Source organism: Sturnira hondurensis, unplaced genomic scaffold (genome assembly GCF_014824575.4).
Source record: "Sturnira hondurensis isolate 20B ecotype Veracruz unplaced genomic scaffold, ASM1482457v3 Scaffold0009709, whole genome shotgun sequence".
NCBI lineage: Eukaryota > Metazoa > Chordata > Mammalia > Chiroptera > Phyllostomidae > Sturnira > Sturnira hondurensis.
The window spans coordinates 25,802-51,490 of record NW_028082340.1 but is presented as its reverse complement, the minus strand read 5'-3'; the positions used below and the strand labels follow the sequence as shown (position 1 = coordinate 51,490).

The 25,689-nt window shown below is 54.1% G+C and overlaps 1 protein-coding gene and 1 pseudogene across 1 annotated transcript; both read right to left on the bottom strand.

Moving 5' to 3' along the window:
- Window positions 1–2,670: 2,670 nt before the first annotated feature.
- On the bottom strand, window positions 2,671–5,564 carry LOC118994672 (butyrophilin subfamily 2 member A2-like). Its single transcript, XM_037057348.1, has 4 exons — window positions 5,413–5,564; window positions 4,488–4,835; window positions 3,867–4,148; window positions 2,671–2,801 (listed from the first exon to the last, which is right to left on the bottom strand). Exons 1-4 carry the CDS (start codon window positions 5,495–5,497, stop codon window positions 2,671–2,673), a joined length of 846 nt encoding a protein of 281 aa, XP_036913243.1. The 5' UTR covers window positions 5,498–5,564.
- A 12,839-nt stretch (window positions 5,565–18,403) lies between these two features.
- LOC118994678 (butyrophilin subfamily 3 member A3-like) lies at window positions 18,404–25,504 on the bottom strand (annotated as a pseudogene).
- Window positions 25,505–25,689: the final 185 nt, after the last annotated feature.

Genomic DNA, 25,689 nt, shown 5'->3' with positions numbered 1-25,689 from the left:
TCCCTCCAAGCCAACCCCACAGGGAGCAGGACGTGACTTTCCTGCCAAGGTCAGGCCGCAGCTTCAGAGTGGGGAGGAGCTCCCTGCTTCCTCACCGACACACTTCATCCACCAAACTATTTGCTGCTGGAAATGGTAGCAGCACAGGGACACATTCCAGGCTTGTTGGGAGCACCCCGGTCACTCAGACACAGAGGAGCAGCCTGGTTCCCAACCTGGAAGGGAGCTCGTGTGGTGGTGGTTTCTCACCTCTTCAGAATTGCCCAGGATCGAGGGTCCCAGGCGCAGTTCTCCCCCAGACTTGTGTGTGGCGCTGGGAGGGAAACGTGTTTGAAATGGGCCAACATGCAGGGAAAGATGCAAATTGTACCCGTGCATTGCAGATAGTCTCTTCTGCTTCATGTGTGACGGGGGTGGGGGGTGAGGAGTGTGGGTGGTGCCATCTTGTCAGCCAAGGTCGGACGTCCTCCAGAGATGTCCGTCTCAGCTGCAGGGATGGCAATGTGTCACTGAGTCAGGGCACCGGTAAAGGCTGGCCAAGGCCCTCCATAAGAAGCACCTGCCTTCCAATCCGAGTCTGTGAGTTTGGTGATTAGACGGCGCCTGAGGCCATTTGTGGCAAGTGCCCTCAGTTTCAGGTGCCCAGGGCCTGCTGAGCATCTCACCCTATCTGCAGGCAAGTCTGGGCCTCTGTCACCTTTGCCAACTTGGGGAAATAGAGTGAGTGACACAGGCTGCTGCCCAAGCCTCTGGTTAAATAAAGAGAAACAGATAAAGACACACACAGAGAAATCACCAGCGCTGTTTCTCCTAGAACTCACTGGATCCATTCGGTTCCACTGCATTTGAAGTCTGTTATTTCCACTGCGGAATATAACGCCATCTGCTCACTTCATAGACTCCAGGCGAAGTCCGCAGTTGGAAACACATTTTCCAGCGCAGGGGGGTCTTCCCAGCTCTGGGGCCCTTCATCCAAGTCAAGCCCCAGAGCTCACCCTGTTCCCAACACCTTCCCTGGGGAGGAGCAGCGGGAGCCCTTCCTCCTCCAGTCCTCCCCCCGCCACCCCCCCCCACTTCTACCTTAGGGCTCAGCAAGAAGAGTCAGCTGCTGGGATCCAGGGACCAGCCCGCATCGACCCCCAAGTAATCAGTGGCCAGGAGTTACCATCACTGGAGGAAAATAACTGTACTAATCCTAACCGTGCACTGGGCGCATGTGTATTAGGTAAGTGGCTGGTGCACTCGTGTCATAAAGCAAACGGCGAAATCTCAGGGGATTCTAAGGACATTTCTTTTCTCTGTGGTGGGTCTGCAGCCCACAGGGTGCAGGTAGGGCGGGGGGGCGCGCTGGGGCCTAGCTAATGGGGGCCTGCAGGTCGGGTCCAGTCAGCTCCGTAGGTCTCTCCATTCGAGGGCTACAGGACACGTGCTCCATCCGTGTCCCCTGTTCTCCCCAGTCCCCTTTTCATGGGATCATAGTCCCCCAGAACCTCCTCCCGCCCCAGGTACCTCTAACTTCTCAGAGGGGGATCTTGAGGCTCCTCCGCCCCCTAGTGGTCGCGGCGCTTCACTGCAGTTCCTGACCTGGGAACCACCTGCCCACTCCCTCCACAGCCAGGTCCCTCCAGGTCCCTGCAGCTTCCTCAGATATTGCTTCAAATCTCCTTTTTTCTTTGTACTGGGACCCACAGTATGAAATGCATTTTATGTCGTCACTGAGGACACACACTCAGACTGATATATACTATACGGTCTCCTAGTTCAGGCCGAGTGTCTCCATACACTTCGGTCACTACTTAGTGTGTTGCTGTCCTGCCCACCAGTGGCCCAGGCCCCGCAGGCGGCACTGCTCCCAGACGACTGTGAGTCAACAGGAAGGCGGCGCCCCCAGGCCTGCGGGGCTCTGCTCTCTTCCTCCAAGGGACCGACTCTGAAACGCAAAGATTGAACTTCAAATTCTAGTTTTTGCCATGGAGTTCTAAAAACAATTCTGAAAGCTCAAAATCCGCGTATTCCCCTTCATATCAATGCGGCAAGGAGCCCTTAACTGGGCAGGAGGCAGCAGTTCTCTGGTGCGGAGGGATGAGCATCAGGTTAACGTTCTGCGTGCCCCTCCCCCATCCGTGAGTACAGCTCACAAGGAAGCGCACGTCCGTGAACACGAGGGGCAGCTGCACCTTCGCCCCCTGGGCCTGGCTGCACCGCGCGCCACCCAGGGCGTCGTAAACTGCAGAGTATCCTGGTCTCTGTTCCCGAGGCTGGAAGCCTGAGCCCTGGGTCCCAGTGGGCAGGTTCCAGCCCCTGCCCGCGTTTAGGCGATGGTGGAGGGTGGGGAGGGGGTTGCCCGCCTTCTTTGGCGCTTGGTTCCCGGCTTGTGGAAGCTCAGTGCTTTCTCTGCCTGGTCCTCACAGGGCTTCCCCAGAGACTCGGGGATTCTGCTCGCTTCGAGTGAAGGCAGAGGCAGGGTCAGTCCCCTGTTCTTGCGCCAAACGCAGGGACGACAGAAATTCCACTTGTCTGCCTGCGGGAGGCCCTCTGTCGCTTTACCTCGGTGTGATGCCACGTCCTCTGAGGGCCTCTCCTCGGAGCTCCTTCGTTCCACGTTTCAACCAGACCCTGTGTGTTCCTCCTGGGACAGTCCTGCCCCTTTCTGCCTCCAACGCCCTTCCTCTAGCCCCACATCTCAGGGAGAGGCTGCCCTCCTCCTGAGGCCCTGCAGCCCCCAGCCCATGGGTGGCTTTCCCTTAAACAAAGGATGTCAGCGGGACACTGAACAGTTCTGGTTTTGTCACCTGACAGGGCTGAGGAGACAGAGGAGCAGAAGCACCTGCAGTCACCATTGGAAGGACCAGGTGAATGAAAACCAGCAACTGTCACTGTCCCAGCTGAGCCGCCATCACTGTGGCCTGGTCACTGCAACACCCTCCTCCCTGCTTCTGCTCCAATCCCAGCCATGGCTCCTGTCTCACTGAGACTCAGCCCTGTGACCTGCTTTGCCCCGATGCTCTGGACCCAGTCCAGGTCTGCACTCCCCTCCTGGGATTCTCCCTGCACTCAGTCCTTCCACCCACACCTGCCTGTGGGTCCCTGGAAACTGCCAGACGCCCTGTGGCCTCAGGCCCTGGGCACCTGCCCCTCCTGCTCCCTCACTGCCCCTCCCTCACTTGCCCTGCTGCCACCTTTCAAAGAAGCTCCCTCACCTTTCTGGTTACACCACAGCTCCCCGCCTCTCGCCCGGTAGACACTCTCCCCTGATTAACTGTTCTACAGCAGGTCTTACCATCTGATACAATACTTTAATTATTCTGCTCAACTAGTTAAGTGTTTTATAAACTACTGTCTGCTTCTCTACAATATGAGCCCCTTGACAGTAGGGATGTTCCTGCATTGTGTTCCCTGATTTATCTCCTGTTTCTAGAACTGAGCCTACAACATATGTGATCCTTGCTAAGTGTTTGTTGAGTGACTTTATGAATATAGACTCTGACTGTCCCAGTTCCATCTTTGGAAAACCCCACGGGCAGGAGGGGAGGCCTCAGCATCAGCACCACCAGGTGCAGACAGCCCCCTGCCCCCACCACTCTCCAGGTGTGTGACTGCTCTGAACACACAGACTTAGCTGCAGCATCAGAGCCACAACAGGGACAAAGGATCAGATTTGCCCTCAGAGATGAGGCTCCGCCTCCTGGGACAGGAGACTGATGCTCCCTGTGAGGAGGGGAGAGGCCTCAGCTCAGCTGCAGCCTGAGCTCCTCAGGGCCCAGGACCCTCCCAGCCCTGCCCCTCCCCTAGCTCCACTCAGGCTCCAAGTGTCTGCTGAGGGTCCTACCTCCTAGGGATAGCCCCCCAGAGGGCAGGGAACTAACCTGGAATGAAGATCACAGTGTCCCTCTCCTGGCCCAGCAGGGTGTTGTTGACAGAACAGATTGCATTCCTCACAGAGCTGTCCTCAGTAATCACGGTCATGGTGACCCTGTAGAGTCCGTCTGTGTCCTCGGTGGAAGCTTGCACCAGGGCGGGCATGATCTCACCATAGGGGTGCCTCCACACTGCGTGAGGCTCGGGGTACCACCCTGTGGAGGTGCACTCCAGCCAGACGCCCCAATCCTCGTGGCCCTTTATCTCAATGAGGGGCTTTGACCCTATACCTGGAAACAGACAAATAGTCTAAAATGTCTAGTTCCAACACATGTTACTGGCAAGGAGCCTTAGAGATCTCTGAGAAGCAGCAGGGGTGCACTCATGGGGTTCCACCTCCTCCCCTGCTCACGTCCCCACTGAGATCACTGTGCTTCTCAAGACTGGATGCCCACAGCTCAGTGGGACGCACCCACTCACTTGGCCCATGTGCAGAGGGAGCCATCCTGCCAGGGTGGAGGGGATGCTAGACAAAGCCTGCTGGTCTGTGGGGGCCCTGACGTGCAGAGAGAAACTATCCCCAAGGGTCACACACTGAAAAAGCTACCAAGCGAAGAGAAACATCTCACCTGCCACCACCAGGCGCATGGTGGCCTCGTCGTAAGACCTGCCTTGTTGGAAATAACAGCGGTAGATGCCGTTGTCATGGGCCGTGACATTGTGAATGACCAGGGCCACCTTCCCTTTGTGAATGTCTTCGGTCACAAAGGTTGTCCGTCCTCGGTACTGCTGCATCTGCTCATCTGTCCTCTCGCGCTGGCCCTTGTACACCAGCACGGCGGGCGAGAACTGAGACCGGAACCAGCGCACCTCCATGTCCACGGCACTTTTCTCAGGGGACAGGTGGCAGCTTAACACGGTGTCTTCTCCCACCATGGCCAGGATGGGCTCAGCTGGACACTCGACCGAAAACTGGGCTGTTCAACAAAGCGGCAGAATCAGGCAGGCACTGACACCTAAGGCAGGAAGGGAAGTGGCCATATTCCAGGGGACAGGCCAGGGGTTCCTGGGCTCAGGATTGTGGATTGTGGGGCCCGGCTGTGGCTGGTCAGAGCAAGAGATGCCTCATGCGTATCTACTGAGGCTGCCAGCGCCGCCAGAGCAGCGCACAGAGGAGCAGACCCTGAGCCCTGCAGACCCTGGGCGCACAGAGGTTTCCTCCTGTTCCCCAGGCCAGCTGGGCACCGGGAGCGCAGCTCAACCTGGAGCTGCCCAACAGGCAGCCACCAGCTCGTCCCCACTGACACGTGTGGTCCAGGTAAGACACACAGAGACAGTGGGACACTTAAAAAAGTGTTCAATGCCTCATTAATCGTTGACATTAATGAAAAACTTGAACGATGGTGTTCTGGTCATTTTGGGTTTCCAGCCTTTGTGTTGGGTGAGGCTGGTTTGATCTGAGCGAACTCCTGCGGAATGAGGAGGAGCGAGCACCGGGCACTGAGGGGTGTGGAGTTTTCCTCCCAAGTCAACGGGAGTCGGGGCGCCCCCTACCTGAGACCAGCGCAGACAAGCCGAGGATGGGGAGGAAGAGCAGCGGGCGAGGCAGGGGGGCGCGCAGGGAAGCAGCTGGCTCCATAGCGCCAAGGACCAGTCACAGGGCAGGGGCTGGGGGACGGACCGCAGGCCTGGGGGCGCAGACGTGGAGAATGGCAGAGCGGCTTGGCGCCACAGTCCCGACCTAGGCGAACGTCCCTGTGCCGGCTGCTGCTGTAATAGCACCACCTGTCTGCTCGGGTTCGCGCGTCTCCCTGCAGGCTGACTCCTGCACGTCCCATGAATGTGCCAGAGAACGAAGATCCACCCTGCTCCGCTAGCTCCTGGGGTCAGACTTCAGGCCTTGCTGCTGTCACCTGATATCCTTCCGCACCCTCCTCCTCCTCCTCCTCCTCCTCCTCCCATCCCCTCTGCCACCCCAGGTGAGGTCAGGTGCAGATCCCCTAGGAAGCCCCTCTGCCGGGACCCCGCACCAGGTCCGGTCCCCGCCCCCACCCTGAGCTCAAAGCTCAGCGCCCTTCTGTCCCACCTGCCAGAGTTCACTCCCGGGTCTCCTTTCCTCCAGCGATGCTCAGACGGTGACCTGCGGTTGTCCTTCCCTAACCGGCCCTTCGGTACAGTCACAACTGGAGACCCAATGGTGCAGAGCACGAAGGAAAGTTTCCTCTTCTCCCAGTCGTGCCTGCGTGATGCTTGGGACCTGTGCCTCCTGTGACCAGGGTCCCAAGATTTCCAGTGACCGTTGGGAGTTCAGGATTGGTCGGAGGCGGGCCGTCCAGCCAATGGCATCCCCGAGCGCCCCATTCTCACCAGTTGCTAGGCAAAATACAGAGATAATGCCTAGGCTTGAAACAGGCACAAGGGGGAATAAGAGCCTTTTGAGATCATCCGGTATTTTAGTTTCCTTTTCTCACAAGCAATGCATTTCTTTTTTGCACAGTCTTGCAATTGCCTGTGTATTGTGTCGTCGCTGCTCACTATTGACGCAGACACCTGGATGCATACCTTGTGGACATCTGTGTGCGCGGGGGTGGCGAGCGCACAGTTGATGAGGGGAACTGGGTTTCCAAGGCCAAGGAATGTCCTTCAAGTTGCTGGGCTTGTGGGACTTCCGCCAAGATGGAGGCATAGGTGGAAACACTGTGCCTTCTCCCACAACCAAGTTTGAGTACCACAAAGATTTGGAGAACAAAGACAGCCAAAAAAAATAGAAAATTGAATTATACGGAAGTCTGACAACCACTAACCATTTAACCCAGACGGTAAGAGGGGCGGAGCCAGCAGCGGAGCAGGGTCAGGCAGGACAGATCCCGGACCTAGGCGCCCAAGTGGCCTGGACTCAGTCGGGGTGCAGGGCAGACTGACCACAGTCGCACATTCGGGCACAGTGAGATGGACCACGCAGGCCCCAGGGGTCGAGGGCTGACGGCGGTGGCACACTCATATGCAGTGGGACAAAGTGCGAGGGCCCCAGTGACGGTGGCAGCAGTGGGAGGCAGCAGACGGATTGCCATTGCTCCTCTGTGAACCCACCCCCACATACAACGTCATAACCGGGTGACTTAGTTGCCCTGCTCTGGTGAAGGCCTAGGGCTAAGATCCTACTAAGGGTAACAGGCACAAACAGTCGAAAAGATGGCTCAAGAAGAACTCAAAGTCCCAGAGCCAATACCTCTTAGCGACCAAGAAATTGCCAGCCTCTCAGAAGCACAATTCAAGACACTGTTTATGAGGATGCTCACAGAACTGGTAGATTATGGTCACAAATTAGAGGAACACATGAAGGCTAAACTAATTGAAATGAAGGGAGATGCACAGGAAACCAATAGCGATGGAAAGGAAACTGGGACTCAAATCAATGGAATGGACCAGAAGGAAGAAAAGGAATGAAGAAATGAGAATTCAAAAAAATGAGGAGAGGCTTAGGAACCTCCAGGACATCTTTAAACGTTCCAACATCCGGATTATAGGGGTACCAGAACAGGGAAAGACACAGCCACGAGTGGAAAACTTATTTGAACAAATAATAAAGGAGAACTTCCCCAGTGTGGCAAAGGAAATAGACTTCCAGGAAATCCAGGAAACTCAGAGAGTCCCAAAGAAGTTGGACCCAAGAAGGAACACACCAAGGCACATCATAATGACATTAGCCAAGATTAAAATGAAGCAGAGAATCCTAGAAGCAGCAAGAGATAAGGGGACAGTCACCTACAAAGGAGTACCCATCAGATTGTCAGCGGATTTCCCAAAAGAGGCCTTCCAGGCAAGAAGGGGCTGGAAAGAAGTATTCCAAGTCATGAAATCCAAAGACCTACAGCCAAGATTGTTTTATCCATCAAAAACATTCATTTAGAATGGAAGGACAGGTAAAGTGCTTCTCAGATAAGGTCAAGTTCAAGGAGTTCATCATCACCAAGCCCTTATTATATGAAATGCTAAAGGGACTTTTATAAGAAAAAGAAGATGAAAAATATGAGCAGTGAAAGGACAGCAAACTCACAGTTATTAACAACCACACCTAAAACAAAAGCAAACCTAGAGGACAGCTAGATCAGGAGTGGAAGCATAGAAATGAAGAACGCATGGAGGGTTAACAACAGGGGAGTGGGAGGAGGAGAAATGGGGAGAAGGTACAGAAAATAGCATAGAGGGTAGGTAGAAAATAGATAAGGGGGAGGGCAAGAATAGTGGGGGAAATAGAGAATCTAAAGAACTTGAGACACGTGGTCATAAACTAAGGGGGGGAGAATGGTGGGGGAGGGAGTGTGCGGGTGGAGGGGAATGAAGGGGGAGGGATAGAACAACTGTAATGGTATAATCGATAAAATATATTAAAAAATAAAAAAAATATTCATCCTTGAAAAAAAACAACAAAAAATAAGTTGCTGGGCTTGTGGAGGGAAGGGAAGAGATTGGGGGGCGGGGGGGCGGGGCGCACCGGGTGGAGCTGGGCGGGAGCGTGGCAGAGGGAAGAGGCCTGTGGTAGAAGGTAGAGACAGACAGCAGCTGCAACCACTGTTAAGGAAACCTTGTGTCTCAGGAACTGGGGAGTGAATGACATGAGGACCCTGAGAGGCAGAGCCCTCTCCTTCCCTCGGGAGGTGCCCCCAGGATGATGGCAGCGAACAAGGCTCAGTAGAGGGTCTGGTTGGGTCCAGCACCCTACTGGACCCACATATTCTCCCATGCGCCAAAATCGGGCCATTGGGTGCATTTCTTCTAGAATAACCTTTCCAAAGCACGGCCTTAACATTTTCCACCTATGCCACAACACTTCCTCTGGAGCCCTGGAGTCCCTCTGACGCCATCGATGCTGCAGTCAGCTCACGAGCAAGGGCCCCACCAGCAGCGACGTCACAAACTGGGGCTCTGTCCCCATGTCATTCCCTTCTTGTTTCCCAACATCTGTCCCTGCGAGAATGACACCCGATGTTCCCAGCCTGGAGGGGTCTCAGCTTCTTCCCACAGCAGCAAGGAGGGCCTCCTGGGTCCCGTCACTGCAGGGAACTCAGCTCCCCCAGCCCTCAGAGCCAGCAAGGGAGACTCGTCCCTGGATTCCCCAGAAAGGACCAAGCCTGTGACACACTGACTTTAGAACAGTGACAGCCGTGCTGGACCTCTAGTTACGGAAGTGGGAGATAATAGATTTGTGTTGTATCAGTCCATGAAATGTGTGGTTATCTGTCACAGCAGCAATACAAAAATAATCGGCAAGGATTTTGTGACAATATTTCAGTGAGGTAAACTGTGCATCTGTGGTGAGTTCATCCCGGGGGCTTAAAATCAAGAAGCGCAGTTGAAGACTGAAAATTTTGGACAGACTCACTGAACAACAGTCACAGTGATGATGATGTGACCTTTACCCCACTGTCCAGAATGCATTCTCTGGGCCATTTTTAACCAACATCTCTTCTCTGTGTCCCCTCTGCACGCTCCCAACATGCCACTGTCTCCTGTCCCCCACCTGCACCCCCCGAAATGTCTCCTCGGTGTGAAGCTCTCACAGTCAGCACACGGCACTTCAGGGTGGATCTCCTGGGGTTTTCTGGCAGTTTCTGCCCAGCGTCTGCCTGCTGCAGGCTCCTCTGCTCCTCAGCCACACGGAGGGTGTGGCAAATGGCATCCTGATCCAGAAACACACCCACTGCAGAGAGTGTGGGTGGGGCCACCCATATTTCCTGGGCCTCCCAGCCTCAGCCTTCAATGCCTGGGTCTGGACAGGAGGCCGAGCCCAGTGTTTAAGGTCCCCAGCCCACCTTGGAGGTTTCCCTCAACCACGCCAAGAAAACCCACAAGGGTCCTGCCTTTGGTGAGGAAGAGGAGTATAAGAAGGGTTGAGGTTATCATTTTCCTGTTTCTGCCCCCAAATGTCCTGGCCCACCTGTGCTGTACAGTCACGAGGATTAACTGTCAGCCCTGGCTCTGCCCCCTGAGCTGCGTGATGTTCTGTTCTGCACAGTCTCCCTTTCCACAGACACCAGCTATGGAATATCTCAATTTCACATCTGTAAACCAGGGGTAAAACAGTGATCTCGGGGGTGGAATAAGACCAATGAGGGGTACACTGATCCCCAGGCCAGGCGCAGAGGAGGTGCCTGGAGTGATGTCAGACACCATGACCCTCTGTGCTCGGGGTCAGGCTGGGGCTCCATGTGCTCTGGGGTCCACTGTCCCCTGTCCCCACCCCCTCTGGCCCAGGAGTCACTCCTCTATGGGCAGAGTCCCTGGGTCCTGGACTCTGGTTACTGTCGGCTTTGGCCAAGGGGAGGTGCGGGCTGAACAGGGGAAGGAGGGAGGAGAGGAGGCTCAGCGCTGACCCCCACGCCCCCAGGGAGATGCTCCACCATAGCACCCCCTCCCAGGGGCCCCTCCCTGAGCCCCAGCTGCCTCCTCCAGGCCCCAGTGAGGCCTCCCTGTCACCCTGCCCTCGGCCCAGAGGTGGTCACAGCTCCCACTGCTGTGAGCCTTGGAGTATCACGTGTCCTTGTTGGTTTTCCTTAAGGCCACCCAGCCTGTCACTGTGTACACATCCAGCCCCATCTCTGTGTCATGGGTTTCTTCCACCTCTTCATATTGTGACCTCTGACCCACCTCACTGCCCTAGGCCAGCTCACCAAAGCCTCTAGGTGACAATGGTCCATGATCCTTGAACACAGCCTTGAGCACTTTTGTCAGTAACAGCCAGAGTGACAGGAGCACCAAGGTCACCTCCACACTGGTGATTGTGTGGATTATAAAGGATCACCTGTCACAAGGCCACCAGGAGGAGTGGCTGGTGCTGCCTCATTCTGTGTCCCTGTTCCTGTCAGTCACGAGTGCCTGAGGTACAGTCTGAAGGAGGGCTGTGAGGGGTGTGTAGTCAGTGAACCATCTGGGCAGGTTGCGGGGTCCTCTGTGCTCTCTGACCTGAACCCCTCCCTGTCAGTGAATCAACCCACCACACAGTCTGTTAGAGTCTCAGGAGTTGCTGCATCGTTTTTAGGTCTTATGACACCTTCTCCTTACTGGGGTCACCACTGACAGACAAACACCCCCCTAAACAGGCCATCTGTTTCCTGTGGGTGTTCTGACTTGTCCTCAGAAACAGTTTGGGGTGTGCAGTATCCGGATCCTGACACACGACTGCTGCAGAGGGTTTAGGATGAGGTGGGTCAGCCATGGTTCTTGACTTCAGAGCCTCAGCCTTCAAGGCCTGGTTCTGGGCAGAAGAAGGCTGAATCCAGAGCCCAGGGTGCCCATCCTACCCAGAATGAGATCCTCAGCCATGCCAAGAGAACCCCCACGGGTCATTTCTTCAGTGAGGAAGGTGAGTTCTGCCTAATCTTCCAGCCCTGACACCTGGATAGGATCACTGTCATGGAGCAGCACCTCAGACAAGGTCACTTTGTCACTGGGATGGGTCAGGACAAAGTCAAGACCACTCAGCAGTCGGGTCTGAGCACTGAGGAAACACAAACAGTGTGCAGACCACAGCAGTGACCAACCTCCCCTGTCCTGGCTGTGAGTGACCAATGACACCCCTGCACCACCCTGACAGCATCCAACCCAGAGCAAAGCCCTGCTTCCACATCCCCCCAACCCCCTAACAGCCCAAAGACACACCAACTCCTCCCTGACACCCTCTCTCTGAGATACCCCGGTTTCCTCACCTGTGCATCCCCCCTCACGCCTCAAAGGGATGGACACACCCTGTTCAACTGCACATGTGATCCCGGGGCCTTTGGTTGGAGGATGTGGGCACCACAGGTGTTGTCCTGGCAGGTCAACCCCCTGGACCCACAGCAGCAGGCACCTGGGGGCCTATGGCCACTGTCTGGGACACACTGAACCCAAACACCTGTGTGCTATCCACTGTTGGGGGTCTTATCCTCGTTCCAGTGCCCGACCTCCACTTCCCTGCTGAGACCTGGTGGGCGGCATGAGGGACTCTTGCCTGGATGCAGGAGGAGCCCTTCCTGGGGGACAACCTGGGTCTGTCTCTGGCCTCAGAGGAGCAGGGATGGAGGCAGAGGGGCAGGTGCTGGTGAGGAGCCAAGACTGGTCTCAGGTGGCCTTGGAGCCTCTGTTCCTGACTCCACAGGAGACAAGCACAGATCAAACCTCACTCACCTGCAACCTTCAGCTCCACCAGGGCTCTTGCATAGAAATCTCCATCTTGGGCCCTGGCTGGTGTAGCTCAATGGATTGAGCACGGACCTGCGAACCACACAATCCAGGTTCAATTCCCAGTCAGGGCACATGCCTGGGTTGCAGCCCAGTTGACAGCAGGGCACTCACGAGAGGCAACCATACATTGATATTTCTCTCCTTCTCTCCTTCCCTTCCCCTCTAAATACTTTAAAATTCTTGGAAATGACACACTTGGAAATGACACAGGTAGTTTCCTCTGTCAGAGGCTCTGATGTCATGAATGTGCAGAGCAGCCTTCCCCACAGTGATGTCCTCCCTTAAAATCGAAGTTCTTTCTTGGTACTCTGCTGGCGTGTCCCCTTGCCCATGTGCATACGTGTGCACTACCTGCGTGGGGCTGGATCTCACCCACATCAGCTCCATGGTCTCAGCCCTGATCTTTGGGGACAGGTGACAGGGCAGCTCAGTGTCTCCACCCACCATGGCCAGGATGGGCTCCTGGAGTCCAACCACAGCAACCTGAGCTGGTCCACAGAAGGGGGGCCTCCGTCAGAGACAGCTGGGAGCAGAGGACCAGGGGGTGACCCAGCAGAGAGGGCAAGGAGAGAGACACCTAGGCAGGACCTGGGTCCTCACAGAAGTACCTCTGGACGGGGTTTGGGGGGATGGGGATGGGGCGAGTCCAGGGTTCTGACTGGGCCCAAAGGTAAAGGCTTCAGCTGCACAACCACAGAGCGGGTCCTACCTGAGCAGGGACTGAGCAGCTGACCACGGCGAGGCAGACAGGGAGGGCAGGCAGCTGGAGGACCAGGCAGCTCATCATCGTTACCTGCTGTGCAGAGAGAGACGCCAGCAGGAACTTCGGAGCAAGGAAAACCTGGAAGAAGGTAAATTCTACGTGGAAACGCTGCCTCCGCGGGGCCGACAGGGGGAGCTACTGCGATCGCTGCTGACCGTAAAGCCCCCGCTGCAATTGTCCACTGAGGGGTCTGTTCACCTTGGATCCCAACATGGAAACCACCCATGAAATATGGAACAGTAATGTACGTACCTTAGCCATCAGGGAGTCCTCGGTCGTCCTGTGCGACCGCGCTCAGAAGCCCTCCACTTGCCACACTTCCCTGCAACAGCCAGGTGCCTGCCCCCAGCATCACCCTCTGAGGAAGGCACGCCCCTCTGCTCTGAGTGGCTGGTCCCTCTGCTGCCCCCTGCAGGCCGTGCTCCGCACAGCAGCCAGGACCTCCTAACCCCTCACCTCCCTCCTGCTCAGCCCCTCCCAGGGGCTCCCATTCCTTCCAGAGAAGAAGCCCAGTCCCTGGAACTCTGTACTTTATAATTATCAGAATGTGTTAAAGTTTAAACGTTTTTCAGAGTGAGGAACATATTTCCACTTCTTTCGGGAGATATTTATTATTACTTTGTATTCATTATTTTGACAATTTTAATTGCAAAAAAATACCCAGAAAAATTTCAAAAATTTATTTTGGTAATCATGTGCTTTGTTTCATACAAATGTTAATATTCATGGGTGTGTTTTGTGTATATACATATAATCTGAAATGTCTTAAAATTTTTTATCTTTTGACCTACAAATCCATTTTTCACTTACAGGAATAGCTCTTAAAGAAAATAAAATCAGGCATTAACACAAAGGTTTATTTTTAATGCTGTTTATCATTGTAATATGTACAATAGCAAACTATACAAAGAATTTAAATACTCAAGTTCAACCTAATTTTGTTACAATTATATGTAAAATATTTTGTTGACAACACGATTCCTACACCTATAGCTCACGCAATATTCAACTGTGAATACGGTTAGTCCCTTTATTCTCCAACTGTTGTGTATGTGGTTGGTTCATATTTTTCTCTATTACAAATAATCCTGAAAGAAGCATCTTGACATATACATCCTTAAGGCACACACCTCTCTTTCGGAATCTCTTAGAACAGATTCCCAGAGAAGAGCAGGAGACACCGTGAGGGGCCTTGCTCCTCTCTGACCACAGGAAGTTCCTAGGGACGGGCAGGGGTCCGGCTCCCTGCTTCCCGTTGTCTCCCTCCCCAGGTTTCCCAGTTCAGGCCCTACCTTGTCCTGCTCCACGCTCTCCCTGTGTCCTCACCTGCAGGCTCACACCACCACACTCCTTCTCTGGGTGAGGGACACCCTGCAGGCTGCCCCAGCTTCTCAGCCTCACTCCTAATGGGGAATAAGGGGGATTTGGGCCCTGGCTTTCACCAACTGCCCCCAATTCCCCTTGGCTCTCCCAACTGAAAATCACAGAGCAAAGAAAGGTACTTGAGGGCTCTTTAGTAGAGGTATGTCTCTGATCTGATAGAAAGGGTGGGGAAGAAGAAATGGTGCTCACCAAGGAAACAGTGTCAAGTTCCTGGTTCAAAACCCTTGTGTTCTGACGGGCCCAGAGCTTTGTCTCATCAGTTACCGGGCACAAACCAGAGGGCTAGGTTAGCAAGAATGCGGATGCTGCAGGGGTGTCCAACCATGGGCCCGAGAAAGCTATGAAGGCAACCCACCACAAAATCATAAGTTGACTTAGTTTTACACTAATTTCTATAACTTAGATATGTACATTTGCTATATTAGATATCAAAAACTTGGGACCTGCTCGATGATTTTAAAAGATGATTGAAAGGGCTGCTGAATAATTTGGGTGATTATGTGAGGATGTTTTTGCTTATCACGAAAATTATGCATGGGCCTTTTTTGGCTCATCAGTTATCTTTTTTTCTTAAGATTTTATTTATTTATTTATCTTCAGAGGGAAGGAGAGAAGGAAAGAAATATCAGTGTATGGTTGCCTCTTGTGACTACCCTGTTGGGAACTGGCCTGCCACCCAGGAATGTGCCCTGGCTGGGAATAGAACCTCGATCGGCTGGTTCACAAGGCCCACTCCAAGACAACTCTGCTTCTTCCACTGTGGCCCAGAGACACCAAAAGGCTGGACACCCCTGCATGGAGCAGCGCAGACCAGCTCCAGCCTGATCCCCTCCCAGGGTCTCTCTGTGTGGTCCCCAGGGGAACCACTCCTGGGTGTGGGTGTGTGTGATCAGTATTTCAGGGCATTCGCTTGATTTCTGTCTTGTATATCATGATAAATATTACAGTGAAGTTAAGACAAATTCACTGCTGTTGATATGTGCGGACAGTAAGTCTGAATTATCGGTCACGTGGCCCTCGGCTGACATCTTCTGCACCAGACCCCAGGCACGTGTGAACACACGGAAAGCAGTCACTTTCCAGCACCTACGAAATCCAGTCTCTGATGGACTCACAAATAATTTANGTGGTGGTGGTTTCTCACCTCTTCAGAATTGCCCAGGATCGAGGGTCCCAGGCGCAGTTCTCCCCCAGACTTGTGTGTGGCGCTGGGAGGGAAACGTGTTTGAAATGGGCCAACACGCAGGGAGAGATGCAAATTGCACCCGTGCATGTCTGTCTTTGAGACTCATAGGTGGTGGGATTGTTAGACACCTGCATTTCAGGCCCAATGATCCGCATAGCTCCAATGAAGTTGTATGAAATAATTTTTTGGCCATAGAACAAAAGTCCCCCCTGATAGGGTAGCCCCTGAACGTCTAAAAGTCGATGGAGTAACAGCCCCTCCTCCACCTTGGACAGGAATATGTATTAATTAGAATTAGAGAGACAAAGAAACAGGAGAAGCTGGTTCGCTATTACAAACTAAGCAGGTAGAAACGCTTTGCTTCACTGAACCAAGGAGCACAGGGTCTTCTTACCTCTTCTTTCTCCCACTTTGTTTCAATCCTTAGGTTCTCTCCCCCGTTCCAAATGCAGAAAAGTAAGGGGAAACTCGGTCTTTCTTTAAAGGACACTTGGAACTTGTTCCCCTTGTTGTCATCAGTTTGGCTTAAATTAACTCTCATAACAAATCTCTACAAGTCTCTGTTCTTACATGGACAGAAAGAGCATCCAGTCTCCTATTATTAGTCAGACGTATGTTTTGCAAAGGAAATCGATGCCACGCCTTTCACTAGTATTTATTTTGCTCTGCATGCAAGTTTTTTTTTTTCACAAAGCTTGTTTATTTACATCAGTCTATGATCGGGTTTTAAACGTGTTTTAATCAGAATAATAACCCTCACTGGTTATCTCAGTAACAGTGTTGTCCCAATAAACCAAGGCCTGGGTCCAATCTCTCTGGTCAGGAAACATAAAAAAATGGACCAATGGGTGGGTAAATAAAAAGAACAAATTCATGTTCCTCTCTGTCTCTCCCTTCCTCTCCCTCTAAAATCAACAACAAAATGAAAATGTAAAACTAAGTTAATAAATACATTTCAAACTTCTTTGATTCAATATAGTCAATATATATAAGCAAAGAGCAAAAACTCATGGGAGTCCTCAATAATTTTAAAGTTGTGAAAGGAACCCCAAAAGAAAATGCTGGAAAGAGCTGGCCTCCCCACCGACCCTGACCTTGAATGAAATTGATTCACTGTTCATCTGATCTGAAGGAACCTTAAACCTAAGGCTGTTCTCAATGACTGAGAATATTTACTCAAGGAATACCTGAGCCAGGATGAATCTGGAGATGCCTTGTCATCCTTCTGCACCTTGGAGCTTTGCTGTTAGAGCTGGAAACCTGGGGGACAGTGGGGATGGACCTCCTGGTGCCAGAACCCTGGCTGTCATGGTGGGGCCACCATGGGGCCACCACACCAACAGTCTGGGCCCTCCCAGCTCTCAGCCCCCCTTCCTCTACCTCTGACTTCCAATGTGGCTCCTCACCCCTCAGGTCCTGGTGCATCACCCTGCTGTCCTCACCGAGAGTCCTCGGTGTCTGGTGTCACCTCAGGTGCCATGGTGACAGGTCACCCAGATGTCAGAGCAGCAGACTGTCAGCCTGTCCCACANACAGTGGGGATGGACCTCCTGGTGCCGGACCCCTGGCTGTCATGGTGGGGCCACCACACCAACAGTCTGGGCCCTCCCAGCTCTCAGCCCCCCTTCCTCTACCTCTGACCTCCAATGTGGCTCCTCACCCCTCAGGTCCTGGTGCATCATCCTGCTGTCCTCACCCCGAGTCCACAGTGTCTGGTGTCACCTCAGGTCCCATGGTGACAGGTCACCCAGATGTCAGAGCAGCAGACCGTCAACATGCCACTGTTCCACATTGTCCTTGGTTGGGAGCCATGTGGAAACACTGGTTCCCCTGAGACTGGTTTCTGCCACATGTGGACAAGCTCATGACCTGCTAAGGGAACAGCCTGAGGCGGGGATGGGCTGGGACTGGAGAGGGGGTCCCAGGCTGTGGAGCAGGTTCTCTGCCGTGCCCAGAGGGAGGGGCCGGGTCCCCTGGGTGCTGTGCTCCTTGAGCAGAGATGGCCAGGCCTTCTCTCCTGGGCTCTGAGAGCAGGGTGCTGGCCTTCATGGAAGTGCTGGGTCCCTGCTCCACGAAGAACCAGACCACTCTTAGGCACAGTGACCCCCTGGGCTCTCCTGAATGCTGGGCAGAGGAAGAGGGGACTGTCATCAGACCCCAGCCAGAACAGGGGCCTCAGAGGCCCAGAGAAGAGCAAACGGGGACACGTGTAGATGAGCTATCTGTCCCTCGAGTCACAGAGGGAGACATCTCCAGATTCATAGTCCAGGTAGACAGCCACCCCTGGGGAAGGCGCTCCTTCAGGGGAAGGGTCTCCTCAGGAGAGGAGAGGACTCGGCACTGGTGTCCAAACAGCTCCAGGGCCCAGAAGCCACTCTGAGGGACCAGCCGGGCCTCCACCTCCCTCTGCACATGGTCTGTGCAGACCCCACAGCCCATGTGGTTCAGTGAAAATTTGGGGGGTGGTCCACTCCATGTTCTTTACCTCTGGTCCTGCAGGATGAACCAACCTTTTATGAATAAAGGTGGGAAGGAAGTGAGCTGTTGATCAAAAGCCACAGGAATGCCCTATGGGCAGAGCTAGAATCCCTGTCTGGGATATTGATAGTGAACTGACCCCAGATGTTCCCAGCCTGGAGGGGGCTCAGCTTGTCTGCCAGCAGCAAGAAGAACCATCTGGGTCCCGCCACTGCAGCGAAGCCAGCTCTGCCAGCATCAAGAGTTAGCAACACAGACTCATGCCTGGGTCCTCCAGAAAGGACCCAGCCTTGACTGCACCTTGACTTCTGCCCAGTGAGAGCCATGCTGGACCTCCGACCTTCAAAGTTCTAAGGTCCTAGATGTGTGTCCTGTCAGGTCATGAGATTTGTGGTTATTGATCACAGCAGCAACGCACAACCAACACAACAGGAGTTGGCAACAAAGTGCCAAGGAGCTACACTGTGAACCTGGTGAGTTAATTGTGCAGGTTAAATCTAGAAAGAGCTCTGTGGAGGAGTGTTGAGTATCCGCAAATTTATTTAACACATGTGACATGACACCCACATGTGGGGGGAGGGGCACATGGGGAACAGTCAGAGTGATGACGATGAGGAAGAGGGGCCTTTTCCCAGGACCCACAGGTGACAGGAACCTTGGAACCTCAGTGGGTGATCAGCGGTGGGCGTCCCTTCTTGGACATGGGTTCCACCGTGTGATAAAAATGCCACTGACGCCCATCTGCCCCTTCCACCCACAGTCCTGCTCACAGAGGCCCTTCACGTGTGATGGAGGAGGTTGAGTCTGCTCTGTGCTCACAGGTCACAGGCTGGTTAAGAAAGTGGCCGCTGGCCCCTTCTCTACGTCCTCAGTCCCTTCTTACTGAGACGTTTCGCGGCTCAGGAGGCCCTCAGTTCTAGCCTCGGCAGCAAGAAGCAGGGATGTTTCTTCAGCCTGAGGGTCCCCATTCCCACTAGCTGAGCCTGGGTCCACTGGGGTCCCCAGGGAAGGGTCAGGCCCTGGGTCAGGCACAAGGGTTCCACTCACTGCTTTCTGCACTGGGAGAATGGTCAAAGGAGTGGACTCAAAAGGTGAAATCCCAAAAACAGGCCTCAGAGGCCCAGAGAAGGAGGTGGGTGGGAAGGTGAAGATGTGAGAGCCATCGTCGGCATTGTAGAACGAGACCTCCCCCAGCTCATAGTCCAGGAAATCCCCCACCCTCTTGGGAGTGTTCACATTGGTCAGCGTCATCGGCAGGTCCATGAGAGCCAGGTAGTCATTCCTGGGATTCAGCCCCACAGTCCAGAATCCATTTGCCGGGGCCATGTTATCGCCATCTTTCCTCCTGACGCTCTCCTTGCACACCCCCACACGCCACTGTGCCCTGTCCCCCACCTCCACCTCCCAGAAGTGTCTTCCCGAAGTGAAGCTCTCACAGCCCAGGACACACTCATTCCCGTAAAATCTCTCGGGCTTTTCTGGCAGGTTCTGCGAGGCTTCTGCCTGCCGCAGGCTCCTCTTGTCCACAGATACAAGGAGGGCGGGGTGCGCCGTGTCTGGATCCAGAAACAGGTCCACTGCAGGAGGTTCAAAGGGCATGGGGTCGGCCATGGTGACTGGACATCAGAGCCTCAGCCTTCAAGACTTGGGTCTGAGTAGGAGCCAAGCCCACACTGTCTGGGGTCCACAGCCCACCCTGAATGTCATCCTCAGCCATGAGGGCCAAAGAAACTGCAGGGTCTTGTAATTGGAGAGGAAGGGGAGGGTGAGTAGGGTTGGGATCTATCAATTTCCTGTTTCCTGTTTTGGCCCCAAAATGTCCGTGCCCACCTGGGCTGTACAGTCTCGGGGATTAAATGTCAGCCTTGGCTCTGCCCCTTGAGCTGGGTGATGTCCTTTTCTGCACAGTCTCCCTGTCCACAGACACCAGCTACAGAATAACTTGACTCTCAATCTCATCTATGTACTGTGGGGTTGAAAATCCTAATCTGTGGGGTGGAATAAGACCAATCAGTGGTATATTGAGCCCTAGACTAGCCATGGAGGAAGTGCCTGGTGTGAGGTCAGACACCATGACCCTCTGTGCTCAGGACCAGGCTGGGGCATCACGTGCTCTGGGGTCCACTGTCCCCTGTCCCACACCCTCTGGCCTAGAAGTCATTCCTCTATGAACAGAGTCCCTAGGCTCCTGGACTCTGGTTACTGTTGGGTTTGGCCAAGGGGAGGCGCAGGCTGAACAGGGGAAGGAGGGAGGAGAGGAGGCCAGCCCTGACCCCCACGCCCCCAGGGAGATGCTCCACCACAGCACCCCCTCCCAGGGGCCCCTCCCTGAGCTCCAGCTGCCTCCTCCAGGCCCCAGTGAGGCCTCCCTGTCACCCTGCCCTCGGCCCAGGGGTGGTCACAACTCCCTCTGCTGTGAGCCCTGGGGGATCACGTGTCCTTGTTGGTTTCCCTTAATGCCCACCCCACCGGTCACTATGAACACATCCAGCCCCATCTCTGTGTCACGAGTTTCTTTCATCTCTTCCTGCTGTGACCTCTGACCCATCTCACTGTCCTCAGCCAATTCATCAAAGCTTCTGGGTGACAATCATTTGTGTTCCTTACACACAGCCTTGAGCATTTTGTGTGTTACAGCCAGAGTGACAGGAGCACCAAGGTCACCTCCACACTGGTGATCGTGTGGATTATAAAGGATCACCTGTCACAAGGCCACCAGGAGGAGTGGCTGGTGCTGCCTCATTCTGTGTCCCTGTTCCTGTCAGTCACGAGTGCCCGAGGTACTGTGTGAAGAAGGGCTGTGAGGGGTGTGTAGTCAGTGAACCATCTGGGCAGGTTGCGGGGCCTCTGTGCTCTCTGACCCTGAACCCCTGAGAGTGAATCAGCCTACAACACAGTCTGTTAGAGTCTCAGGAGTCACCTACATTGACTTTTAGTCCTCAAGATATTTTCTCCTCGGTGTGGTCATTACTGTCAGACAAACACCCTCCTCAAATAGGCCGTCTGTTTCCTGCGGGTGTTCTGACCAACACACAGTCATCACCTCACTCAGTCCTTGTCCCAACCCTCACAGAGCAGGAATGACTCTGGAACTCGCCATAACTGGAGGACACACAGGGGCAGGAGGGGAGGGGCTTGGTCAGGTTACCCCTCCCTCTCCCTGCAGCCCCTTCCTCCAACCCCGCCCCTCCTGCCTCTTCCTCCCACAAAGGCCTGTAGACCCCAGGACAGTCACTGTCCCTGGTTCCTGGGCAGCAGGTGAGCGCATCATTGAGACCACAATTTCAGGTCATACCCCAGAACTGTCCCAGACAAGAGTTGGAGAGAAAAGGGGGAGCAGAGGCCCTCGGGGGCTGTCCTGCGGACACAGAGTGACCCACTCACCAGGCTAGAAAAGGGCCGTCTTCCCCTCTGGAAAGAAGGAGACACAGACAAGGACAGGTCATTCTCTCTGTCCTCCCCACACCCACAGTCCTCACTGAGCCTCTTCCCTCTCCTGTCCTCAGTCTCCTCCAACGTCCACTCTCCTCGTCCACAGCTCTGCCGACCAGGCTAAAACCTCTCCCAGTGCTGGGCTTCCCTCCATCACACTGGGTCTCTGTGGGACATGACCCGGCTGTCCCAGGTGTGGGCATGTGTGTCAGCATGGTGAGCGGACGCTGCATCTGGAAGGTCCTCTCTGAGTGTCCAGACAGGAGGGCGTGGTTCACACACAGAAAATGAGCCTCTCAGCTGGCTGTGGTCACTCCTCACCCAGCAGGGAAAGGCTATAAATACTTCTCACACAGGAGCCAGGAAACCAGAGAGCATCAGACTCACTCACCTGCATAGACTTGAGCCTGTTCCTCACCTGCAATGGAGACAGACAGTCACCTGAACTGTCATTTCTGAGTGGGTCCCTTTCTGTCCCTCGTGCCCCCCATCATCTTCCTGTTTGCCCCCCACCCTCCGCACCTCTCCCTCTGCCTGTTCCCTCCTCGGCTGCCCCAGGGTCACTGTACAGCTGTCCTGTCCCTGTCTGTGCAGCAGTCACCTCACATCCCTGCTGCGGCGTCTGAATTTCAGTTACCTTCTGTCAACTACGGTTAAGGAGTAGTGGGTAAAAATTGCAGAAACCAACAATGCATAAGTTTTAAATTGCACATCAGTGTCACCAGCATGATGACGTCCCCTGCTGTCCTCTCGGACCTGCGCCCTCACGGACCCTGCCCGAGTCCAGCATGTTCAGCCTGCACCCCTCCCCCCTCACCGCCCTCAGTCACTGAGGATCATCTTTGTGACAGATGGACGGTCCCAGTATCACAGCGTTGGTGTTCGGTCACCCGAATTTTACCCAGTAGTGACCCCAAAGTGCGAGGACAGCGGTGCTGCCACGCTGCTGTGCAAACCAGAAGCCTTCCTTCACGTGAAAAGGGTAAACCTCATGTATTGAGGATTTGGGACTCTGTGTGGTCAGACATGCCCTGGGCGACCAGGACCCCAGCCCTGTCCTGCAAGCGATGACCACGTTCTCCAGGACCTGGGTGGGCCTTCCCACACGCTGCCCTGTGGACACTCGTGTGCACCTGTGAGCTGGAGTTCATTCACCCCAATCTGTACTGTTTCCTGCCTACTTCTGGAAACAATGGGGCCACTTAATGGAAAATTTCAGATACCATTTTTCCAGCAATAATGGTAAGTCTGTGACGACTGACACGGCCACTCCTGTTTTTAAGACACTTTTCTCTCCTTCTGCCTTTTTTTCAGTGGGCTACAGAGTCTGGCAACCAATCATGGCGGGCAGGACTCCCACACTGAGTCACCTCCACTGCCCACTCTCCTGTCCTAGTTCCTGGGGTGCCCTGCGCGCGTGCCCCCTGGTGGAGAGAGACCCAGCTCCGTCCCCACTGAGACAGATCACTGCCTGGTCCCTCCACCAGTGTCCTCATGTCTTCCCCTGGGAGGTTAGGGGGGAGGAAAGGGGCTGGAATATCCAAACAGAGAGGCTGAGATGCGGGTCGGGGCACTCACGTGGTAGGTACGGGATCTTTCTCCACCCTGCAGGGAACAACGTGAGTGTTGCATCCACCAACTGGGAGAACAAATGTCAGAGACTTTCAGGGTTTCAAAGATGTTACTTTATTGACCAAGTTGAACCTGTACAGGGGCGAACTCTCCAAGTGTCCGGAGACATGGTGCCCGCAGGGGCTGCAAAAGGAAGTCCCGCCCAGCGCTTACAGCTAAGTCCTTATATAGAGGCAAGCAAGCAAGGGTTACACAGAAGCAGATGTGGGGGTTAGTATTGGCTTACAGAGCCCATGTGCGAGAACAGGGTGGGGTCTGACTCAACTGAAAGGAAAATTTCGAAACTAAAGAGGTGGCAATCATTTTACAGGATGTTTGCTAGGGATGTAGGCTCCTTGGGGCTGAGACTATTTTGTTGCATCCACCACTGAGGAGTCACTGACTTGTGTAATGCAGGGACCCCAGGACGTGTGGGCTGGGGATTGTCACTTACTGAGTTGGTCCTGCAGCTTCTCTGGAAATAAGCAGAAAAAGCAAGTCCTTTTGTTGCATCCACCAGTGAGGAGTCAGTGACTTGTGTAATGCAGGGACCCCCAGTATGTGTGGGCTGGGGATTGTCACTTACTGAGTTCATACTGCAGCTTCTCTGGAAATAAGCAGAAAAAGGAAGTCCTTTAAGGGGATGAAATAGAGGACCTGTGTGGTGGGTGGGGGCTGTGGTGGGGAGGTGGTGACCACCTTGCTGCAGGGCCTAACCTTTCTGGCTTCGCTCCAGTTGCTCCTTAGCCTGAGCTGCTGCTTTCTCGGCCTGAGCTGCTTCTCTCTCTGTGCGTTCCCTCTCCTTCTCTTCAGACAAGGCCTGGATCTTCTTCTGGTTTCGCCACAGGAAGAACCCCATTACCACCAGGAGCAGGAGCAGATTAAACAGGGTCACCCCGAAGGCCGCCATCCAGGGCGTCGCGTCCCAGAAGAAGGGGCCTGCGAAGGGTTAGCCTCAGCTGATGGCCAAGTTGGGTCTCAAGGTATCCAGGAACTGAAAATAATCGTTCTCTCCCCAAAGCGCCCAGAACTTCCACTGGCACAACACCATTGTCTCAAAGGAACTGCCTCTCACATGACAATATTTTGAATATAAAAAACAGTATACACTAAGTCATCGAAATCTCTCTACTGCTCCTCCATCTGTCACTTACAATCTTCTTCTGAGTCATTTCAATCTGGGGAATAAGATTGTGAACTTTGGGACTGGACCACCTGGGTTTTAATTCTGTGTCCCCCACCTGACAAGCTCCGTGACCTTGAACTAATGACTTACACATCTGTTCCCCATGTCCGGATTGGTAAGAGATTTTATGAATGGTTACACAGTGCCTGACACATAGTGAGTGCCAAACAAGTGTCTGTTAAAATTTAACAACATTATTTTTATATTATCTTATTTATGGCGAAAACAGCGCTCCCTACCAGCTGCTCTGCCGGTTTTTCTCTCTGCTCACCCTGGGTCTCGGCGACCTTGCCACTCAGCACAGGGAGCAGGTCTGCGTCTGCGCTCACAGGGCAGCGCCCACTGCACACACGTCCCATCGGGGGCACCCGCACCGTCTCTGACTCTTTGTCAAAATGATTCGTGGTGCAGGAAATAACCTTTTACGTGGGTCGTTCCACACAAATACAAGCTGACCTGCCAGACTCCAGAAGCTGGGGTTTGGACCAACAATCAAGTATGTTGAGTAACAAATGCTCTGTCACCCCAGAGAGTTGTTAAAATATATTCCAAAAATATACCGAGTAATAGCAACATACATCTAAGAGCAACGGTCTCCCCACCACGCTACCCTCAGGGTTTTCTCTGTTGTAGCCAGTCTCCGTGAGATTCTGCATTTTCTCCTTCTCTGAACTGATGATCCATCTTCTTTGCTCGTTTCTCTATGGGGTTGTTTTAGACTTTAAGGAGATGAGCCCTTTTTTAAGATTTGACTTGTACCTATTTTTCTCCTTTTGTGATGTCTTTGCTCATCTTGCCCATTCATCTCCAGTTCCTGTTACCTGGCACTGTGTGTGGGGCACCCAGAAAGTGCTCAGAAGCTGTCTGAGACATGAACACCTTCGTGGGGAAGGGGCAGCAGGTCCCTGCTCTGTCCCTTCTGTTCCCTGCAAAGACCCAGGTCAGCAGCAGACAACCCCGCCTTCCCCCAGCAGACACCAGGGAGCCCAGGGCAGTGGGTAGGGCACTCACCTGCAATGGAAAGCATGGCTGACCTTTCCTGGCCCAGCAGGGGGCTTCTGATGACACAGGAGACCCCCTCCCCACAGCTGCCTCCCAGCATCACAGAGACTGGGGCTGCATAAAGGCCCTGGGCGTCTGCAGCCTTAGGCTCTGCCTCAGCAGGCAAGCTGTGTCCCCTGGAGTCTTTCCACTGGATTTGGGGTTGCGGGTACTAGCTGTCAGACCTGCACCTCAGGCGGATCCCTCCAGCCTCATAGCCCTTCATTTCAATGTGGGGATCAGAGCCCAGGGCTGGGGAGGAACAGTGAGCCTGAATCAGGGGGAGCCCTCTGCACTGGTGAGGGTCTCCACAGCAGGGAGGGGTATACCCACCCTGGATGAGCCCAGCAGGGATTCATCAGGAGCTGTTCCCAGAGTGAGCTGTGCAGGAGAGACTGACCCACCCAGTGACCACTGCCTGACCATGGCTGGACCCTCAGGGTGGATCCAGGGGGATCTGGGCCAGAGCAGACATGGCTTCCCCCAAATCCCTTAGAGACTGCTGGACCCTCCCCTCCCCCATGGCCC